General features: G+C 40.2%; 1 protein-coding gene across 1 annotated transcript; it reads right to left on the bottom strand.

Moving 5' to 3' along the window:
- Nucleotides 1-3,987: 3,987 nt before the first annotated feature.
- Nucleotides 3,988-22,872, bottom strand: LOC109476093. The gene is made up of 15 exons (XM_019776962.1): nt 22,610-22,872; nt 21,596-21,687; nt 19,948-20,040; nt 19,316-19,426; nt 18,398-18,633; nt 17,718-17,812; nt 16,448-16,610; nt 14,975-15,180; nt 10,881-11,024; nt 9,059-9,187; nt 7,913-8,138; nt 6,644-6,775; nt 6,113-6,258; nt 5,424-5,569; nt 3,988-4,641 (listed from the first exon to the last, which is right to left on the bottom strand). The coding sequence occupies exons 1-15, from the start codon at nt 22,701-22,703 to the stop codon at nt 4,477-4,479; spliced, it is 2,178 nt and encodes a 725-aa protein (XP_019632521.1). The 5' UTR covers nt 22,704-22,872; the 3' UTR covers nt 3,988-4,476.
- Between the last annotated feature and the right edge of the window lie 113 nt (nt 22,873-22,985).

Raw genomic sequence — 22,985 nt, 5'->3', positions numbered from 1 at the left:
GGGGTATGAAATCCTTCCCAACACATATGGCTGATGTTGGACCACAAAAACATGTCAATTTACGTTACAACTTAAGACCCGACTTTTGTTTTACGTTAAAGTTTCTTTGAGAGTGCATGTACGTGCCAATTACGTATTTGGGTTGCAATAAAAAATAAATAAAATGAGAGGGTTTGGAAAGTATTCAAGTAATCTTAGACCGTAGAACTTGACCGACTGTCGCAATTCTTGAACATCTGGTCTTTGAGATAAATAGCTCCCTCGCGTATGGTACTTGTCTATTTTGCCAAATCCTGGTGTGGTCTGTCCAGGGCTTTAGCCAGCTCGAAATTTTTTACCGTCAACCCCAGGTCAACCCAATTCGCGAAAAAAAATACCGTCAACGCGAAAAAAAATTCCGTCAATGATTACTTTTAAAGAATGTCTTTCACGAGCCGGTGATCGACATCACGCCCTCCCGCACACTTAATGCATTCGGTGTTCTAAATACCCGTCAAGATTGCAGAATAAAAAAAACCTACACAATCTGCAATTTTGCAGAATGAAAATAATCTAGAGTTCTCACAAGGAGACAACACGCAATGAACAATCCACTATTCCCTTTGTTTTGATCCGCTCAAATCCCGCCGCGATTCAAGCCGCAGCGGCTTCCCCCAGTCAGCCAGCCAGTCATGACGTCACAGCCTCCGATTTCCACCGAGCCGCCCCGAGCGCTGACCGACAGCGGACGATGTGGCTCAGATCTCCGACGATTTCCTTATTTAGAGCGTTCGGAAGACTTCGGGTAGCAAACAAAATGGCCGACATGTACATGATTTTACTTGTCATCTTCGCTTCTAAACCGAAATGAGGAAGTTACAGCTCCTTTGCGGACTTTAGCGGCCATGAAGTTGACTTGGGGAAGCGCTGAGACGCGATTTCGCTACGGCATAGGGGATTTTGCCGCGGAGGGAGTTACGTGGCCGGCAAAAACTCGCGTGTCAGCGATCTTCCAGAAATCTTTATGCTGCCGCTCAAGTCTTCGCGCGAAGGAGGTCTGACAAAGTTTTAGATTAAATAAGGCCACATTGTGTGGATCAATCTCCGTTTTCTTGCGATAGTATGATTATTCAAGTACAGTATATTTTCAAAACGTTTGATTTTTCTTTGTTCGTTGTCACATGTTTATTTATCGTATTGTCATGTACAGTTAGCAGCGACGTGTGTCTGAGTCGGCACGGTCCTTGAAATCAGGTTTCCCGCCGCCGTGCGTTTGGAAAAGACGCCGCGCCGTGGCTCATTCAAATTCGCTAGATTTTTTCTATGTCTTTACCCACGATTTTCGACCGTCAATGTTGACGGTAAGGACTAAAATTTTTACCGTCACACGGGACAAATTACCGTCAATTGACGGTAAAACGGGCGCTGGCTAAAGCCCTGGGTCTGTCCATGCGTCAGTGTCCATGCCTTTTGGCCTTGTTTGTTTTGTTACCCGTGCCTAAATATTACAAGTGTTAGAGGTTACCTAGAGAACCACATGATCATATGGACCGGGGGCACGAAATGAATGTGGATTGTGCGGAAGGAGGCACTTTTCTTGGATGACAAGTACACACTAGTGAGCTGTTTCTGTGCGATTTGCGAGGGGAAGTTCCTGTGCGAAAATAAACGCAGGGGCGGCCGCACACGGGGCCCATTGTTACAGGTGGGCTTGCGGTACATCCCGCACATACCTGCCTCTAACATGTGTGACGTACACAACATTACACACCGCAGCATCTGTTCTCGTTTACTAGCAAGTCATGGTAGTTTCCAGGGTTGGCAAGCTTCGGGGAGAAATACAAGTCACAGTCATTGGCGAAAGAGACGAAGAGAGAGATACGCCCTACGTATACATACATGTATGGTCACAAAATAATGTAATACATGTACAGATGCCGTCCTATGAAAGAGGTAAATTCTGAAGTTTGATTGCACCTGTACGGCTATGAATATCATGATTATACTAATCGTATTGACTAAGGAGTTTATATAATGTCATTGAATGGGCACATCCGTATACTCACCTGTATCTCAACCCTCTGAGGTACAAAGAAACGTATTTTCCCGGCGTATTTCAGCACAGATACAACAATAGGCCATCTGCAACCGTTTCCGCCAGGAAACTGTGTAAAGTGGGCGGTAGTCGGTCTGTTTTGCGGTAGTGAGGTACTGTTGAAGTGAGAGAAGTGATGGGTCGTCTGCCAGAGTGAACCACGTAAGCTCTCGCCACTGTACACTCTCCAAACACGCGGGCACTCGACGGGTAACTCACACTGAATCACCTTAACTTTGCTGCTGACATTGAATGGACGGGCTCTCTTGTGGGTTCTTGGGTTTCGAATCACAATTCGTTATTCCTAATGGCAGGTTGACCATTATATATAATATCACAATGCAGATATTTATCATCATCATCAGGTCGGGGGTCCCAGACCCTCTCCCTCCAATTCGCTTTATCCGATATTTATAAGCATATCTTTCTTTGTCATCTCATAGGAATGGCGTGAAATAAAGCGAACTTGACAGTGCACTGAAAGACCACAAAAGAGCCTCTAAGCTGGAAGGTGCGGCCCGTATTATAGGGACATCGACAATAGGTGAACCGCTACGGAATACGCCAAGAGCCCATGTTTACCGTCTTTTGTTAAATACCAACTCTCCCGTAAGGAAGGAATTTAGTCCAGTCGGCCGACCGAATCCTCGTCTGTGTCAACATAAGATGCTGCCGGGACGTTTTGCGAAAATTCCATTGGCATAAAGTTTTCTATTAAATCAGTCAGTTTCGAAGATACAGATTAGTACGTATTAACGTGTCCCTAGTCGCAGCAAACTTTACGGTACACTTCCTCCCATGTACACATCAACGAATGGACACGGTGGGGTCGTGTGGCGTAGCGGCAGAGTGCGCGTCTCGGAACTAAGAGTCCCGGGTTCGAGTCCTGACATGCCACCGATCTTGTGCCCTTGGGAAAGGCACTTTACACACTTTCCTCACTTAGCTCAGGTGTAAATGAGTATTGTCCTGTCATGTATTTGTCCCCTGTGTTGGTGGCGGCATTAATATAAGAAAAAAACTTGAGTGTGTCGTCACCACGTCTGGTGATTACATGTTGGAATAAAAAAAAAACGCATGGAACAACGCTGAGTGCAGTGAAATCCCTCTGGGCAAACATATCCAGTGCCAGTGGCACCCTTGAACGTTGAGCCTTTTAACAGTTAGGGCCACAGATCTGTTGTTATCAATTCGTAGTCACGAAACTTGGTTAAGTACTTGGTCTTAATGGAAAACGATTGTTGAGTAATGTTAAACCTGTACAAGAACTTGTTCCGCACGTTCTGTTATGTTAGAGACCTTTTGTCGACAAGGGCACGCGGGGTAGTTTTTCAACACTAGAAAAGAAAGAAAATAGCGCAGAAACTCACACAATGTCAATAATCCACTATTTTGTAAAGAAAGATTTTTTATAGAAGACTTTTGGATGTAAAATCTATGAATCCCCGGTAGATTTGTCCAATGATGCAGTGTCTATATACAATACAATGTACATGAATTATGTATAGCGGGTACTACAAATCTAATGATAGAGCCCTCACCAGGCACACGGTTGGGCAAGTTATTGTTGCTCTTGCATAATTCTGTGATGACGTATTGAATTGTATTGAAGAGATACGTAATTGCTGTACTCCTGTTATTTTTTTATTCAATCAGATATTTAATGAGATATTGATAACACATATATTAAAGAGTTTCCCTATCGTCAAAGCCTTAAGTTTGTATATGTCTTTTGAACAAGACGGCATTCAAAGAATGGTACTCCATGTCCCTATGCTAACAATATTCTCTTGTTGGGCGTCTGTGTTTCCGCAAGAATTATCCTCCAAGCCTTCAAAGCATGGTGACTTTGTTCAACTTCTTTCTATAGATGGTGTTTTCTATAGTGTTTTTGTCATTCATGTACTGCTTAGTATTTTTAAATCATTTATTCCACCTTCAATGCAATTTCACTATACATAAAGTAGTACAGAAGGCAACTCTAACCTAAGACCAATTTAGTCGATGATATTCTGTGGTCATACATTTTTTTTAGAATCGCATGAAAAAAGATCGGTTTGTAGGATTATCTATCGGCCTTTCTTTTCATTTACATAATGTTAATAGATACATAAAAACAATAACCTAACTTATTACATAACAAATCAGTATTGTACATGTAATCCTGAGTAACTTACTTTTCAGAGTTGTATCAAGCCACCAGTTTATTACTAGCTCTATGCTTGTAGGCGAAGTTCCTTAGTGTAAGATCAATTCTTTAAATTTATTACACACGTTAAAAACCGCACAGTTTGATAAAGCACATCCGGTACCCAGCTATATTCCTGATACTAGGACCTTGTATTATCCTATCATACCAAACGTTATGGTTGTATTCATGTAAAACACAGCGACAACAGTACTTATTGCACCTCGTGTATTTTGTCTTTGATCCAGCCGGAAAATTCGGACACCTTAGCGTAGATTCCGGGAGTGTTGGCGCGTGCGCACCCGTACCCCCAGCTCACCACGCCTATCAACACGTACCGACCCTCTACTTCACACACCAGCGGTCCGCCAGAGTCACCCTGCGGAGAGAAACGGAACTGCAGTTACAACCAAACTAGTTCAACTAAGGCCACAGCAAGTAATTTTTATGGATGACATCAGCGCGCATTAATTTTCGCCTGATTTTGGGAAAAAAAATTGTTCAGTGACAGTGGTCAACATGCCGAAAATGGGCAAAGATGTCTGTTGCCCTGCCAGAAGATGGATGGCAGATAACTATGAAAAGAGGAGACAAGAAAAGGCTCTGGTTTATTGTTTTGTTTCTTTCTTTGATGCAGTGATATGTGATGCTGGCTGTGTATATGTGATGTTCCCACTGAATCAAAACCATTTGTGCAATGATTGAGTCAAAATTTCAAAATGTAGGAACCTTGTTTTTTTCGGTCCGCGTTGTTTTTTTTCGCCCGCTCGCATTAGATTTGGAGTCTGTGGAGGATGTCATCCATAAAATTTACTTGCTGTGGCCTAAACTACTTAAACTAATCTTCGACAGCTTTTTGCAAGACACTGTCACAGTGTAGGACAAATTATTTTGACAACATGTGAGTGGAGGAACATTGAAAAGCAGACCAGACACAGGAAATTGGGTGAACTTGAAGGTCTTGATATCTGGCCAAAGTCAGAGGTCGACATGGGGGAATTCAGGAAACCGAAGATCCTTCAATCCTGCATAGTTTCTACCCAAGCCCCGATTACAGTACATCAAACAATCCTCTCGATTGTTCCAAAACAGTCACAAAACCACAAATACTTCCTTGAAGTCCGAAGTCTCTTATTTTCTCACTGAGGACGTTTTTCTCACCTGACAGGCGTCTACACCTCCTTCGTTATACCCAGCACACATCATTCTGGCAGTGATAGTGGCGGGACGCATCTGGCTGGCACAGGTGCTGGGCGCCACCGTCGGGACTTTGGCCTGCTGTAGAGTGTCCGATATTGCTCCTGATCCTATGAATACGATAGAAGTGGAGGGGCCAAGTTAGATAAGCAGAAAAGCCTAGATAAGCAGAAGAGCCCTTTAAGTTGGACTTTTATTTGCGAAACTGACGTTCTAAAGTAATGCTATTTTGTTCCTAGGTCAGAATTTAAGACGTCCCACTCTCATATATTATAGTTAAAGGTGTGATTGTGCGAATGGCTCGAAAACTTGTGATTGATGTATGCACTCAGACTGCGGGTAGATCAACTTGACTTTAAGGTAAATCTGCGGTTATAAAATTCCCCTTCCGCTCGCTCTACATTCATGTATCTACGAACACACAAGCAAACACAAACAAGCACACCTGAAACAATACTAGTAATGTAGAGGTAGGACTTATATCCTGTCAGCAATAGGACATGTGGTGTGGAGTAAGACCCAATAAAAGACCATGACCTGAGTGTCTCTCAGATCAGTCTTGTGGCTGGGTGCGGACGACTCTGTAGCTTATAAAACTGGTGGCAGCGGTGGGATTTCGCGCCATACCTCCGTACGGAGGTAAATACACGTACCTTCTCGTGTGTAGCCGAAGCCGGTGACGACACAGTCGGTCCCGTCCGACACTTCCTGGCCGGCCTCTGGCAGACAGACCGGTTTGACCCGGGTACTCAACACCACCGCGCTGCTCAACTCCAGCAGGGCGATGTCATAATCATGTCTGTAACAAAATGTAGTAAAAAAGGATATTATAAAAAAAGTTAGACAGTTAGAAAAGTAGGCTTTACATGTACATGTACTACACGAACAGGTATTGATCCGATTCTTCTTCTTCCGTTCTAAACATATAAGGTCAATGACCTGAACCAGACGACTGTCACCATGGTAACTGGCGCTGTAGCAGACACCCTATGGTGATGGATTATGTTATGTACCAAGTGGCAGGACGGATTGGTCACCATATATTTGAATGTGTTTGAGTAATTAATAAGATATGAATAAGATTATGATAGACCATATGAAGTTAAACATATTTTCTTCGCAAATGTTACCTTTCTAGTTTTGCTTTGCCTGCATTTGATCAATGAACAAAATCGCAGTTTTACCTGATGCCCACGTTGTATTGTTTGTGTACGATGATCCTCCTGATGTTCCTAGTCTGCTCCCCTGAGCCTGAAAACCAGGTGTTCAGCTCATGGTTCCCGACCACCGCCTTCCAGTCTCCCGCGTTAGGGTAGCTAAAAAAACAAGAAAAGCTTTTGAAAAAAGCTGACCCGGCCGTCAGAAAAAAAGAATACTAGATGAAGGCAGCGCAAAGTCGGAAGAGCTTTTAAAAAAGCTGGCATTTCGGCATTGTCAAAAAGAATTCTTAAAATACTAAGTAATGCCGACAGTGGGATTCGAACGTTAACTGGCGAATTTAGCTTGCCAAGATATGCAAGACGAAAATACAAAAGTGCAAAAAATACAAAAGAGTACCAATAAATATTTAAATATTAGCCGATTGACATTCCTGAGTAAGAACAATTTATTTTTGAATGTTAAAAGCAAAACAACGGATGTTAAAAACAACAACAATCAGTTTTCTGGCCTACGCTTCTTGTTTTTGTTGATCGATATTATGTAACATTTGTTTGTTCGTCTGCTAGATGGACAAATTTGGCTAGTACTAGTAATTGCAGTGCCCCGACATTGACATAAACAAATGTTGATTTAGCTACAGGTATAAGCACTGAGTGTCACATTATATTCGTGAGAAATTCTGTCCTCGATATACTCGTACTAGTAACGTCCTTAGCCAGACTAGAAGAAAGCTAGGTTTATCTAGTATAAAAAAAGGTATCATTTTATCTTTTAATCAGACGTCTACACTGATTGAAGTAGCTGTTGTGAAAGCAATTTTCCTGCACTGTTATTTCTCAAAGGGTCAAGTTGACGAGCTCGATTAGGCCATGTTGATTTGATTATATGGATGACATCCGCGCGTGCATAACTTTTCGGCCGTTTCCAAAAAAAAGTTTTCAGCCACACTGTAAATCGTACAAAACAGTTGAAAAATGAGCAAAAATATACCGTTAGTTGGAAAAAATATTGGAAAGCGATACCAGTGTCGTAGAAAACCAAAATCAAACGGAAATGACGAAAATGTAAAGAAATGAATTTGAAGACTAGATTATTCGCCAAACCATACTCTGTGTCATTTGTTCGACCTTCAAAACCACGTAGGTTTCATAATGAAAGCAACTTTTTTTTGGCAAAACTTTTTTTATTCGCACGTTGGCATCAGTTTTGGGGTTCCCAGGTGATGTCATCCATATAATCAAATCAACATGGCCTTAATTAGATTGAAAGAAGGATTGACAGAGAACACTTACTCTGCGAAGCAGTGTGCCGCGGACACCACCCAGCGGTTGGAGATGATGGACCCCCCGCAGACATGCCCCCCGCGAAGCTGGAGAGACACCTGCCAGGGCCAGGAGCCGGGAGACGCCGGCTCGCCTCCCACCACGGCCTCGGCGTCCGACACCCAGCCGAGCGCCGTGCGGCTCTCCGCGCCCCGGAACATCGGCATGATGGCCGGGGAACCACAGTGGCCGCTGTCTGGAGAAGGGCAAATACAACAGGTAAAAAAACAGAGATTTTAAACTTTTTTTTTATTTACTTCATAGGTCACCACAAAACAAGGCTCATGGGACCCACTCAAAATGTTTTGGGTTACAGTATAGCCAGTGAGGACAGATGTTTGTTGACCTTAGACTTGAAGAGTTTAAGGTTATACTCATACGGGAAGCAATCACGAGGTAGCTTATTCCAAAGTGATGTTGTTCTTGGAAAGAAGCTTTCAGCGTGGAACTTCTAAGAGGTGGTGTATGGAGGAAGAAAGGGTGATTTGCTTCGGTGGAAGTGGCAAGACCTCCGGGTAGTGTTTGAGATCTTCCTGAATATAATGTAATTTAATCAGGTATTCCACCTCCTGAATTCCACCACGTACTGCCCACTTACTCTAACCCGTGGCGTATACGTAATATTGTACTAGTAGGTCACTTTCAGGCTTGACGTCCCTGTCAATCAACTGTCAAAATCACCCTCCATTCACCATACAAACCAAGCTATTAGGACAGTTGTATTACGACAAATGGAGACAACCCACAACTTAGCCACGCAAAACAATAATTCTATACCCAGAAGTGGAAATAGAACTTTAGAAGCACAGCACGATCTTTTATGTATTTACATTTTTTTACGAAGCGTTTTTTTTCTTCGAAACCTGAGCTATCTCAGAAGGAAGAAGGAAGGGAGGGAATAGAATAAAAAAGAATGGGAGAAAAAAAAACTTCAATTGTGTGATGATTCAGTTAAAATGATTTATGATTTCACTGTTACGTTTATTTACTATTATATTATATTACCTTATTTTCTGTGTTGGGCTCCCTTGGAAATCAGCCCCACGGGGCTGAAGGGACCACCCATGTGTCTTCAAGATGAATAAATAAATAAATAAATAAAACTAGTAAACATACCGGTACTGGCGGCTCGCTGACAGGTGTCCCCGGTGTAACCATGGTTACAGATGCAGGTGTACTGTGTTGGGGAGTCCTGGCAGATCCCGCCATTCACACACGGGTTCGTCTGACAGTTGTAGTTAACATCTGTTCATAGAAAACCACAACAAGGAGTTAGTATTTAGAGTTGTAGTGAATATTTTCTTGTTTCATTCATTTATTGTGAATTTTCGCTGGTGTCTGATTGTAAGATACACCTGAACACGTGGGTGTAGGTTAGGAAATCATACACCTGAACATACTAGTAGTTCACTACTAAAGTAGAACTGCATCACCCTACTACCACTCTCACATAGGCGTAATGTTGCAAGCCTTGCGTTATTTTATCGCTACTTCGGCAAATGCTCCGTGGAACTTCATTCGCTAGTGCCCCCACTTCGAAAATTTTCTTCCTCCATTCTCCACCTCTCAGGAGGAAGTTCCACGCTGAAAGCTTCTTTCCAAGAACAACATCACTTTGGAATAAGCTACCTCGTGATTGCTTCCCCTATGAGTATAACCTTAAGCTCTTCAAGTCTAAGGTCAATAAACATCTGTCCTCACTGGCTGTACAGTAACCCAAAACATTTTAAGTGGCTCCCATGAGCCTTGTTTTGTGGTGACCGATGAAATTAAAAAAAAAAATACTATTCACTGCATTGTGAAGTTGTCGCTTACTTTTACGACATTGTGATCTCCAAGCAGATCTTTGAGAGTAAAATTGTGACGGTTTATGTCAGGCCCCAAGAACTGATCGTGACAGCGCTAGCACTAGCCCCAAAGAAGGCAAGTCAGATCTTGTCGCCCTGTCAAAACTCTAGCTTCTTGGACAGCATTCGTGACACCATGTTATATTAAGCTCCTCATGCATGGAAAAATTCCCGATGAGTCATGCTTTCGTTTTCTCGCACAATAGACCTTGCATGTTCGTAGTTTCAATTTCTACTGTTTAAAGACAGTACTCGTCCTGTATTTTAGTCCTGTTTGTTAAACAGTACATTCTTTTAAAACGTTGTTTATTCATGAAAAGCTCAAATTAACCCGCGGGCAGTTTTTCACTGATGTCATGAGTGAGTAAAAGTAAGGGTCAGACAATGTGTAAGATTCAGATTACTGTGGTCATTCATGTGCACCTTCAAGGTCCTATTAAATCTGTAAAGAGTGTATAATAGATAATTTCCGTACACATACATGGTACAAAGTTGGTGAAGGTCCGTGCTTGTTCTTTATTGCCATTTCTAAACCTATCTATACACACATGTATATCATTGCAGTCTCTTAAAGGAAGTCTTCTAGAAGATTTCTGGATCATTCGCCCCATGTTACTTTCGCCCCGTCTATTTACTACCAGATCGCCCCATGTTTAAGTATTCAGGTGATATACTATGTTGTATTCAGGTGATATACGCGTATTTTGGTAACATTTATATTCTTTAGATGTTACCAAAGCCTTGTGACTATATTTTGAATTTTTCTTCTGCGTTCGGCAAGTATTTGACGCCGATGAAAAGTCTTCGCGTGTAGGCTGTTCCAGACGCTGAGTATACGGTAGTCTTATGAATCTTGTTGTTGAAAGAGGGACCAACCAAGTGTCTTTATAAAGGCGTCACACAACTTCACTCCGACACGCACACCACCACAACCACAACCACACCTGCACTCAAGTGAGGGCGCACTGTCAAGTGACGCTTCCATGTCAAGGTCACACAGAAATCAAGAATGTTAAAATATACGCATTTTGTACTATCAAGGAGGTTATATACATTGTACAACCTTCTTGCTACAATACAAAACGTCCTACCTGTTTCTGACACGCCTCCGCCCGAGTTACATCCGATACCTCGCCGTACAAGGCATAGAACCACCGCTGCATGCAACACGGTCTTCGCGTGTAGAACAACCATCTTGTAGCTGACCCCAAGCAAGAATGGGGGTTTCAGACTGTCTGCTCCAGCAAGGATAATCCCCCTCACTTCCGGTGTACCTGAGAATAGCGTCTGACGCGGAAAAAAGTCCAGGTTATACGGTCACCTCGGGTATTGTCTTTTACATCCTGAAAACGGGGAAGACAATTCCTGAGTGCTTCTACTTATGTATGCATCCTACAGTAAGGCGTTACTGGGAATGGCTCATGAATAATAAATACCACAAGGTTACACAGCGTCGGAGCGAGGGTGGAGTCTTTTGTTTTCTTGCGGCCGGTTGAACAGGTTGCAATGACGTCATAATTGGTGGAGCTACAGCCTCGAACCTAGGCACGCGATTTTGGCTTGCTTACTTTATCCTATTTTATTTTATTTTATTCACATGGATTTTTGAGCATTAGATAGGAAGCACTTGCTGTGCTTATGTGAATCCGCTGCTCATAAAACATAATACAAAAGTAAACATAAAGATGACATAAAGTATAACATAAACATAAAATGAAAGTGGCTGGCGCACCAATACCTATAGCATAACATTAATGAGATTGGTCAAATCTTCCAGAGTGATGAATATAGTTGAACCATGGAGGTACTAAAAATCTCTCTTCTACCTCCATGGTTGAACACAATATCAAAGATACGGCAGTTGGTAGGGTATGGGAGGGAGGGGCTACCTGTAAGAAGTAAAGTACATAATGTGGCGTCATTTGCGTTGAGTGGGACAGAGGTTCTTAAATGTTGGGTTGTGTTGTACCTAGTTTCTGACAACATGATGTTGTTGTTGTTGTATTCAAGATCGTCTCCTTGGCAGGCTCAATGTGCCGGCCAAGAGGAGATAGGCCATACGAAATAAAGCACGCAAAAATGGCCCAGTCGAAGAGTCTGCAAAAGAGGCTACGATCATGCCGGGTTTCCAGGAGACACTGTGGAAATGGTTTTCGATATTGATATACGGGAAGTACACTGTACATACTAGTGCAGTAACTAGTCATGGGGATCAACTCGATTTTTGTGCTGTCGAAAACATCATATTTAGTGCATCTTTCAGCCATTAAAATGTCACTTTTAGGTTTAAAATTTAGATTTGTGGGGAATTCCGTTTCTATCTAATTTTATTTATTATTTTTTTTATTCATCAAAGCATGAAAACATAACAAGGACAGTGTGACGCTGCACTCAAGTTTACAACTTATATTAATACAATTAACATTTAAATACAAAAAGTTGACATATCTGTGCGCCGTAGTCCCACCACCCCAAGACATTAAAATGTTAATTCTAACAAGGTTATTTGAAAGATTACGTGGTAACCTCCTATATCTCATCTAATTTTATTTTGATGACATTTTGAACTACCGGTTTCTATGAAATGGTGATCCATTTTGGGGCGTCTTACTCAAGAAAAAGCCTTATGACACATGTGATCATGAGGCTGTGGAAGGGGTTTTACAAATTTAAAATATCAAATTCTTGATTTTGGGGACTTTTGTACTACATGTACATCTACTGAGTTGACACTGTCGAATAGAATTGAAAGTTAGGCCTAAGATTGCAAAAAGAGACTGAAATACTAAACAGTTCAGTTTTGACCACCCAAAACAACTTTAATACATGCACTATATATTGAAAACGTGTATTTTTTCTTATTGTTCATATACAAGTAATAATGGCAACACTAGTCAAATTTATGATACAAAACAAAGTACATGTACATTGCACAAGGCAATAATGATAAGGTATTTCAACTACATGTATTATGAAATGTGATTATTGTCAAAAGATGACAATAGCCAAACATATTGCTGATAGATAATTTAATAATAAGACTTTTGTATACATGTAATCAGCCAGCATCTTGGCACATTGTAGTTAGATATGAGATTATAGTTCTAGCATTGAAGCATATATATCACCAAAGGAATGACTAAAAGTACACCTACAAATGAAAATAAAGAAGGCGTATTGCCTGAATTGTTGATAAAATAAAATTGCAAACAGTACTTTTAAATCATGCACTAAAAATGTTGGTCTTACTACCAGCAATGTGGTCATATGTGCTGTACATATATTCAAAAAACTATGAACCTAATATGTATTATACATGTAAGTACATGCTCTTGAACGATGCTTTCCTATGTACATAAAATACATATAATACGAAGCACCTACAACTCTTTAAAACACTTTTCGACAAGTTCCATGAGAAAAAAAATCACCAGTGTAGCAGCATATATGGATTACCTGAATTAAAAGTCATTGTTTCCAAAATTTGGAAAGAAATACAATGATTATGAATATGATAAGCAAGTCTACATAACCCTTTCATAGGTGCAATATGTATAAACAATGCATATGATTAATAACATAGCTTAACAAAACATAGTGTACTTGCAAAGCTTGCAAGTGTGTACCATGCACGTTTACATATGTGGATACATGTATAATTCAAACTTAAGCCCAAACATTCACCAAAATAACTCTGATTCTATCCCTGGGAAAATCAAGGAAATAATAGTTAATCTATATGTCTTGTAGCAGATTTGGAGGTACAATGGCATCCATAGCATTTAAGGATGGCCAGTTATATATAGAACATAAATAAAAGCATAAAAGTACAGCATTGAATGATACATACTGGTATCATACAAGAGAGAAAGTGTCTTTGAAGGAATCATGATTTTTTTTCTTTTCTTAGCTGCACAAGGAAAGACAATACTGGCCACTGTATAGAAATATATCTCACCCCAAGCTACATTGGAAAAGTATAGAGTTTACAACTTTTAGAGCTTCATAAAAGATTTCTCTCTCTTTGTCCTGTTGTCATATATAGATTCTCAGTTGTGTTTCATCTTCTTCTGTCACTGTCGAGATATGAAATCATTGTCTCACATATTTTATCACCCCTGTTTACATGAAAACCATATGCTCTTCATAACCTCTTCTGTTGAAAACTGTGAAAGACATTGAAAACACCCTTTCTCTTCTACTGTCCCCACAAAAATCGACGAAATTTACAGTAATGAATTTGAAAAGCTGTCAACACAAATACTGATCCATTTCTCATGTTAACAGGGGTGTGAAGTATGCCTCTTTCCCAACACAGTTCATGACTTTAAGTTGATGTTTTTTGTCGTCCAAGTCTATCAGTCCACCTCTCCTTGCATCACCTTCGTTTTGTACCACCAAATCCTGAAATGCAGAAAGAAAACAAGTTTTAGTAAAGGAGATACAAATTGAAAGTCATCAACACCAAACGACTTAATTTTTTTATCTACTTGACGTGTGAGAGAGAATATGAAATAGTCCCACATTTGTATAAAGATATCAAGCTATCAAAGACTGATCAGACTTTAAATTCCTTCAAAATGTAACTAAAGCTTGAGACCAAAATGGTATAAACTACTGACTGTTCTCGTACAAATGTAATAGGTGATTTTTGGTACATGTAATTCAGAAAGAAGAGTCAAACTTCAGCCTTCTAAGGCAGCCGCCTGGTCGCAAATTTCTATTGGCTATATGGTTAGGCAGCAGGGAAAAAGTTAAAAATCTACAACTCAAAGGTATTTGTTTTTAGAAATAGGAAATATTCTTTGAATTTGTCTGCTTTCAAATCCTTTGTTTCTTATATCTACGAACTAGAATTGAATATTGCATACCGGCAAGGTAAAGTACATAAACATAAGGGAAAATGGGGAAATTTTAATACTGTATTTTCTAGTTAAAGATAGGTACATGTAGTGGGTAATTGTAATAGATAACAGGTAATTGTGGTCTATTCTTCAGGATGAACGATGATATGTTTTGTCGAAACATTTATGACTATCGGCAATGGGGGTTGCCAAGCGGTCCGACAGCGTTTCTGTTTTTGCGTATTACAATGTATCTGTTTGCCATCCTTTTTTGTTCATCTATTTAAAAAACTCAAATAAAGAAAGTCATTTAAAAAAGAAAAAAAAAATCTACAACTCACCGGATGCTGTTCTGGTACCAGAACTTCCACCGCCAAACGAAGCACGGCCGCCGCCAAACGCCCCTCCGCCGAACCCGCCGGTAGACCTGTAGCTGCCGGTAGACGGTCCGAACCAGCTGGACCAACCGGTGCGGCGCGGTCCCCACGCCGTGTGCCGCGGGTAGTGGTTGTATCCGCCATATCCACCGTATCCGCCATATCCACGACTATCAAAGTAAACAAAAAACAATGCTATCATGAAAGTTCTGTGTTGGTAGCTACATGTCTTAAAGTTAATAAGTTAAAACTTTAGATCCAACACAAAAAGTTCTCTCACCTAGAGCTTTTGACCAATCACTCTGGTCCTCCTTTAGAAGACTGATTAACTATAACTGTGTTGGATCTAAAGTTTTAACTTTTAAACAAAAAACATGCTGACATCTCATGCCCATCTCATTTCGGAAGAACCCCCCCCCCACAAGGCTCAAAGGTCCACTTTTTGGTCCACTTTTTATCTAAAGGTCCACTTTTTGGTCCACATCTTATGTAAAGGTCCACTTTTTGGTCCACATTTTTATGTAAAGGTCCAAGATTTTTCTTGAAAAGATGGACTGGAATCGTAGAAAAACTGCTCCCTTTGTCATTGAATAAAAATTTATCTCTGATTTTTTCTTGGAAATCCTTTCAAAAATGCACGAAATGCCATTTTAGAAGGCAACCTAGGAACCTCGCGCCTACGGCGCTCGAGGCCCCCTCAAGAAGTGGGAAGAACCCCCCCATTCAAAATCCTGGCTACAGGCATGCATCTGCTAACATCATGAACGAGAAATCAAAGCTCTCATAACACCAAGAAATACTGATAGTTTTTGTGAATTTCATGTTTTAATCATGATTATGATTTTCTCACCAATTCTGTCTATGTATTTGTCTACTGTCTTCCAAAAGGCAACAGACAGCAGGAAGATGAAAACAGGAAATGAGACTAGAAAGGCCGACATTTGCTTTGGAGCAAATTCAGCATGACTTCACCACATTTCACGACATGGCAGGGAAAGAAGGAGAAATACAAGGGAAAACAATTCCTTACATTGATATAGCTATAGTATGAAGTGACAACAGTTGGCTAGCTATCCCCTTACATTATTAGGTTGGGATTTTTAATTGCATAATGCAAACTGTTGATTTTCGAGATAAAAAGAAGCGTTTATGCCCCTCATTCCAATGCTGGAGCAGAGAAGCTTGACATACCTACCAAAACACTTGAATAAAGTTCTTACTGTCAATATGGCATGGCTATGTACAGGTGTTAATTAAGTTAACTCAATCATATCCGAACTAGGTGGTGAAGTCTAGGTGTTGAAGTCATAATAACCTTTGATAGCTTTGACAGCATATACCAATTTTACCGGCTTGCTGAAGGCGGTTTACCGGTTATGCGAAACAAACAAACAATTATCTGACAATGAAAGAAAGTTTGATCAAATATCAACTTACTTTCCACTTCCGAACAGGTATCCCAGAAGGCCCCCTGTAGCTGCCCCGCCCCAGAACCCCCCAAAGCCGCCCCCTGTACCCTGCTGTGTGTGCTGAGTCCGGGAGTGGGACGTCCCAGTACCGGTGTAGCCACTGTCGTACGACGAGGAACAACCACTCGAACCTGTCAACAACACAACATCACAGTCATACATGTAGTTCTAGAATGATTAGAATTAACCTTTATTGTACATTCATGCCCTATCGGGCTAAGTACTTTCAAGTATTGGAAGTATGGAAATGTACTTGTGATATATCTAAGAAGATCATCAAATCCCAAACGAAAGTCAAAGAACCACCATCACCATCAATGATGAGATTACTAGTACAGTAGGTTCCGCACAGGCTTTTAGCTAGGGGGTGTCCAGGGTGTCTTTTGGACGCCCTGTACTGAAAATAATAAGAAATTGGACGCCCTACTTTTTTGTAGGACACCCTAAAGACGCCCTATTTTTTCCACTCCCAACCCTTGCCATGCACACATGCCTCCCTCCAGCCTTACTATAAATACAAAAATGATGGTTTACTGAAGGAAAAAACTCAAATTTACACCTGAAAATGCAGAAAGTAGTGTTTGAGAGCATTGTGAATTTCAAAAAGCCCCCCTAAAATCTTGCACTCAGCATGTCTACACTGTGCATAGCATACAATAAAAAAAAATGGACGCCCACCAAAAAAATCCTAGCTAAAAGCCTGGTTCCGCATATCTGTATAGCCCATTTGTCGACACCCTAAACAGACATTTTCAATTTTTTGGGTGGTCTAGTGTCTTTATACAAACACTAACTGCCCATTCATGCAGTTTTTGCTAACATTTAATGTGTAGCCCTGGGTCATTATACAATGTTGTCGGACCAAATTCTATACGATACTGGTACCCCGAAATATACAATAATGTGCTATACAATTATGCATTGTTTTCACAATTGAGTAAATGGTTTGGTATTGAAGGATTCTACACAATTTCCCAAAAATATACAATTACAAGAAATACAAATACATGTAAGTGGAATCTACTGTATAACAAAATAGAGCGTTTTCACACAACACATAGCTGTATCTGCCATCATGTTGACGTCCCTACACATTCTTCAGTTTTCTGACATTTAAAGATCTTTCTACTCTCATAAAATAACCACTGTTTAATGTCCTAAGACAGCTATATGAAGAGAAAACCAAGAGGAACACTAAAAGACTTACTATAGTTATGTGAGAGAGGAATGAACCGTACCTGGCATGTAGTCTTGTCTGAAACCAGGAGGGGGAGGGGCACTGGGCCCCCCTGGTCTGTAGGTTGATCCAGTCCCGCTGTCAGGGTAGGGGGTTCTGCGTGAACAAACAACAACAGATAAACAACAACATAAAGCAGTCAAAAATACATCATTAAGGAAAGGTAGAAAGTTCACAATCTGATTAATAATGAATAAGCTACAGATAAGCTTCTAAGACCTGAAGTATGATGTACATGTACATTTGTACTTTAAACGCTAGTGCTGTGTACATAAACCCATGTTCAGGTCCAGGTCTGGATTCAAGTCCAGAGGCCTAAACCCAGGGCATGTACAAAATATGGAAGGGACTTCTCACACAATCTCAGTTAACATTTCCCAATGGAAAATTGGGCATCTTTACTGCAAAATAGCGAGCACTGCACTACCAGGGTTTAGAAGCAAAGTATGTTGTTTGCGGGAAAGGTCTGTGCAAAACTGTGCCACATAATTTACAAAGGCTATCAGGCATTTGACAATGCCCAATGGCAATATTTTCTTTATTTTGCAGTGCAAATTTTTTACTATTGAAGGTTTCAGGTGGTTTAGAACAAAAAGGACTCTTTTTTACAAGTTCGGAACTAGTTCCAGCAAACTGGTACACAGCACTATTGTGTCCCTATCTACATGATTGTACACTTACCCCTCATGTGGTGATGCTATGCAGGTCTGATATATCGCATATCCGACCAGTGCCACAATCCCCAGGAACACCAGGTCTCCAAACCAGGAGGTCTTCTTGTAACCATGGTAACCCTGCCCAGCCCCGTAGGAGCCGTAGTGTGAGGTCTCGTCCCCGTAGTAGTCATGACTATACCCAGCACCTCCAGAGTTCTGTTTCTCATAGCCTTCCTTGGTGAAGTCCAAAGTATACTCCAGCTATAGAAGAGAAAAGGGGGATACATAACACTGTGTTACTGATCTTTACTCAAGTACAGCTTTCTGAATGTTTCACTGAATACATGACACGACATGATTCTTTATTGACACAACAAAAAAGTACAGAGACTTTTGTATGGTCTTCTACAACTTAACTAAAGATCTAACAAAGCTAAATACATGTGTGGATAACGTCATCTTACGTACAGAGTATATGTATGATGTAACAATAAAGGTTAACTATTCTCTAACATGCGTTCTCTAAGATCGAAACATTCTTTACTACATTTTCCTATTTGAACACTGTATTGGTTATCTCCCCTGAGAATGTAGTTGCATGTATCTATAGCATCTAACGTATACATGAAACTTATGCAATACAATTATCCATCTAGACTTTCGAACTTACAGTGCTTAACACTACATGGACTGAATATTCTATACATAATCAAGCTCAAAACTGTTGCTTCTTAATAAATGAGACAATTAATTGTAAATCCTATAGATATTTTGTACAACTTACACATTGTGTTTACATACAAATTATACTTAGTACATGAACATAGGGCCCATCAAGCTTTCAGTTGGAGATACAATACAAATTTGACTTGGAAAGAAAACATCATGTCATGATTTTTTAATTGCAGTTCTATCACTGGGGATAAAAGGTATACTTGCTTACCCCACAAGAGCCTCTGAGGATGTAGGGGTCATCAGGATAGTCATAACCCTCACAGGACACCTCCACGTACCCAAACCTGTAAGCATTGTCCATGTCTGTCTTACACTCCCACTGTAAACAACAACAAACTCATGTAAACAAACAAACAACGAAAACATTTAGGTCTCCCAATTTGTCTAGAACTCCTTAACAGAGAGGTGACTTGAAAATGCAAGTAGATGCTACCTGCATTATTGCCGCTATTTTTGCTGCGTAATTCTTAATGTAAACTTGATATGCAACGAATAGGTTTTTATCAAATGTAACGAACTTTTATCTAATAGCTGTACAATGTACTGAGTGCATCTTGTGTTTTAAAGCCTTCTCAATTGAGCCAAATATGGCTGCTTACAGGCTTTTGTATGTACATGTACTTGTATAGTACAAATAAACCTCTCTCTCTCTCGCTCTCTCTCTCTCTCTCTCGTAATGTAAACAGATACTTATTGCCATCTAAAGACATAAGTTAAGATGTCAAAGTAGAAAGTTAGGTATAGTCATGGCAAGAAAACAAGCGCTTATAGTTATAAACAGTTTACTAAGAGTCAGGTATCCAGTACTAGTATTTATAAGTGAAAAGGATATCCACACACCTGTATGTCATATCCGTCTGACCCCTGGTTGGTACACTGTACCACCTGTGGCACGAAGCTGCTACATCCTGCTGAACCCCCCACACATTTCAGCTGAAAACAAAAACTTTCTTCATTAGCATAACCTAAAGCCCGGTTTACACAGCGACAAAATCCGTGCGTACGAAAATTGTGAACGCAAATTTCGTACGAAAATTGCGTACGCAAAGGTTTTCCCTCCGTGTAAACGGGTCCCAATTTGCGTACGCAAGTTTCGTACGCAATTTTCGTACATTACCTCTAGAGCAGGCGTACGATCGCCCAGCGGGGAGTTTTTATGACTTTTCGTGCCTCCGGGCCTCGTGTAAACAGAACTGATCATACGCACGCACTTCCCTGATGCAGGAGGTCAGGGATCATATGCAAATTCCCTATCTTTTTCCCGCGTCTTGCCAAACCACGCCGTGTTTACATTCGATTCTCATTTACCTACTAGCGCCGTGTTTACTTGTTCAATTCTCCGCGTTTCATTTTGTTTTGCTTTCCCTTTGATTCTCTGTTTCAAAATTGTTTTGTCCTCTGGCTCTCCTTGTCGATGTGTAAACAGAAACGAACGTACGCTCGCACGCAATTTTCGTACGCACGGATTTTGTCGCCGTGTAAACTGGGTCTAAATATATAGCAACTCAAGGTACATGTATGCATATTAACACAATACACTAAGCAACAGTTTTATAAGCCATGCCAATTGACTTTTTTGGTTTGCACTTCATTTTTCACAATAATGTACCATTCAGGATATGATGCAACTCCAAAATGCTCATTTCCTGCCTGTTTCTTTGTTGCTATCAACTTTATTTTGCCAGCCCATTCCACTAACTATCTTGCTGCAGAAATCTGAGGATCAAGAAATTCACAGTGTGTCACTGTGGGCTAATACTGACCAGTACTGGTAGACATACCGGGGTACTGTAGCTAAAATGATGACGTGTCCTTGTTGACAGTTAACAGTTTGTTATGAATACTTCACATTGTATACCACAAATATTTTGTGTTTTTGTGACAAAGTTGTTTCAAAATGACGACAGTATATGTAGCTGTATGATGACGTGTCCTTGTTGGCAGTCAATGTTATGAATATCATAGATTGAATACCACAAAAACATAAAAACCTAATGAGACAAGTTACTAGTAAACATGTTCAACTTTGCAAATTGCCATACTAATCATCTTTGACTATGAGATTAAAATTTACATAACTTTAATCCTCTCCGTAACTAAGGCCTTGGAAAAAATGTTGTGTTCCCTGTTTTAGTCCTAAAAAATTAGGGTCGGTAATTAGGGATTTTCTGTTTTCCACTTTGGTGGCGATCTCTAGCTAGTGATCCAATTTATATCAATGCCTTGCTTATACATCACAGACAGTTAAACATAGTAAAACTTGCATGAGGACACTTATATTTTCTATGTCAATGTTGGAAAACCAACATTTCATCACTCAGGTGTCAGATCATGGAGCTAGAAAAGGTCGATCAGCTCAAAAAACTTATGTCCCTTGCAGGGGTCCACCCCCCACCTCCCCAAAAAAGGCTAGCTATAGGGTCAGCAGGTTTTTCTATGGTCCGTCGAGAAACAGGAAAGGTTTAGTAACTTTAGAAGTGAGCCTTACCTGCGGTACTGGTCCTGCTCTTCTCGAGTTTGTCATCCGGCCATTGTAAAGTGTCAACACCTTCACATCTTCTAACAACACACGTTCCCCACCTGCACAGGTAAACATCAACAAATTCAATTATGTTACGATTTTAAGATTTGATTTATGAATAAAAATAAAAATGTTACAGAACCACATATGATTACACAAAATGCAGACCTAGGTACTGACATAAATACATACATGTATTAATAAAGAATCTTAATGATATGTCAATGATTTGTACCAAATTACATCTTCTAATCAATCTTGATTGAGGTTTATATTTGAAAAGTCTGATTCAATAGATGCTGGGAAATCATATAAATATATAATTTAAAGCAGTAAAATGTTAAGACATGCATATACTTATATTTTTTAAGGTGACAATGCTTTTGCAAGTCATCTATGAATATCAACAGAAGATTTGACAGAAGATACAAAGTTACTCTTTAAAGTAATAAAAATGAGAAATATTTTTTTGATATACATAACTAAGACTCAATGTCGAATCCTGGTTAAAAGTGATATTAGAAATATGTCCCTGTATGTGGTATAACGATATTTCACAGCATTGACGACAGGACTACGCCCCCCTATATGTAAAATGATTCATCATTGGTATTTTAGTACACGTATACCTTAGCGAACATCATAAACACTGTCATACCCTTTGGTCATTAGAATAAAGGATTTCAAAACAACCAATACGGGTTAAAACGTGTGATGTGCCTCAGGATCCGGCTTGGTTTCGCATATACGCATATATACTCCAGGAACTTTAGTAAACCGCCATATCGAACGGAACAGTTTATATACCGGTACATTACCGTATATACGTATACGATCCACGAAAATAAGGCAAAGAAGAAGTTCACAAGAAGTAAATGCACCGAAGAAAGATATGCTGTTAGACTACATGTTTTTGTTTTACAAAGGAATTATATATTCCTTCAGAAAATTATTTATGTGCGAATCTTATGTTGTACTTACCGTAAGACGACGCCAGAGACGGTCGCGATACAAGACTGACCATCATCACCGCGACCAGCGGAATCGCCGACGTCTCCTCGCCGCCTAGCTTCATCTTACAGCAACTCAGTAACGTCTTGAGAACTTCTTATACTCTAGTGCGAACAGTTTTTGAGGAAAAAAACACTCGGAAAACTCTTAAACCTTCTTTTCCGGACGACAAATGACGAGTTTCTGACTACTTCAACCTCTGATGACCCCTGGCCTGTTTACATATCAGTTCACCTCAGCACGTCCACCACGTAGGGAAAATAGTTCCCGATAATATATTTTCATGCTCCAAACATATGACAGATATATGTAGTTTTACTGATAAATTTAATGATTATAAAGAAGA

Source organism: Branchiostoma belcheri, unplaced genomic scaffold (assembly GCF_001625305.1).
Source record: "Branchiostoma belcheri isolate BF01 breed outbred unplaced genomic scaffold, Haploidv18h27 scaffold36, whole genome shotgun sequence".
Lineage (NCBI taxonomy): Eukaryota > Metazoa > Chordata > Leptocardii > Amphioxiformes > Branchiostomatidae > Branchiostoma > Branchiostoma belcheri.
Note: the sequence above shows the minus strand (reverse complement) of the source record. Positions and strands in the feature narration are given on the sequence as shown.

Excerpts from the sequence above, each read along its gene's own strand:
- LOC109476093 (XM_019776962.1), bottom strand. The coding sequence starts at position 22,703 with ATGAAGCTAGGCGGCGAGGAGACGTCGGCGATTCCGCTGGTCGCGGTG. Across the intron at positions 17,813-18,397 it reads ATAGCATCACCACATGAGGG|AACCCCCTACCCTGACAGCG; the intron begins GTAAGTGTACAA and ends TTGTTCACGCAG. Across the intron at positions 9,188-10,880 it reads CGGAGGCGTGTCAGAAACAG|ATGTTAACTACAACTGTCAG; the intron begins GTAGGACGTTTT and ends TTCTATGAACAG.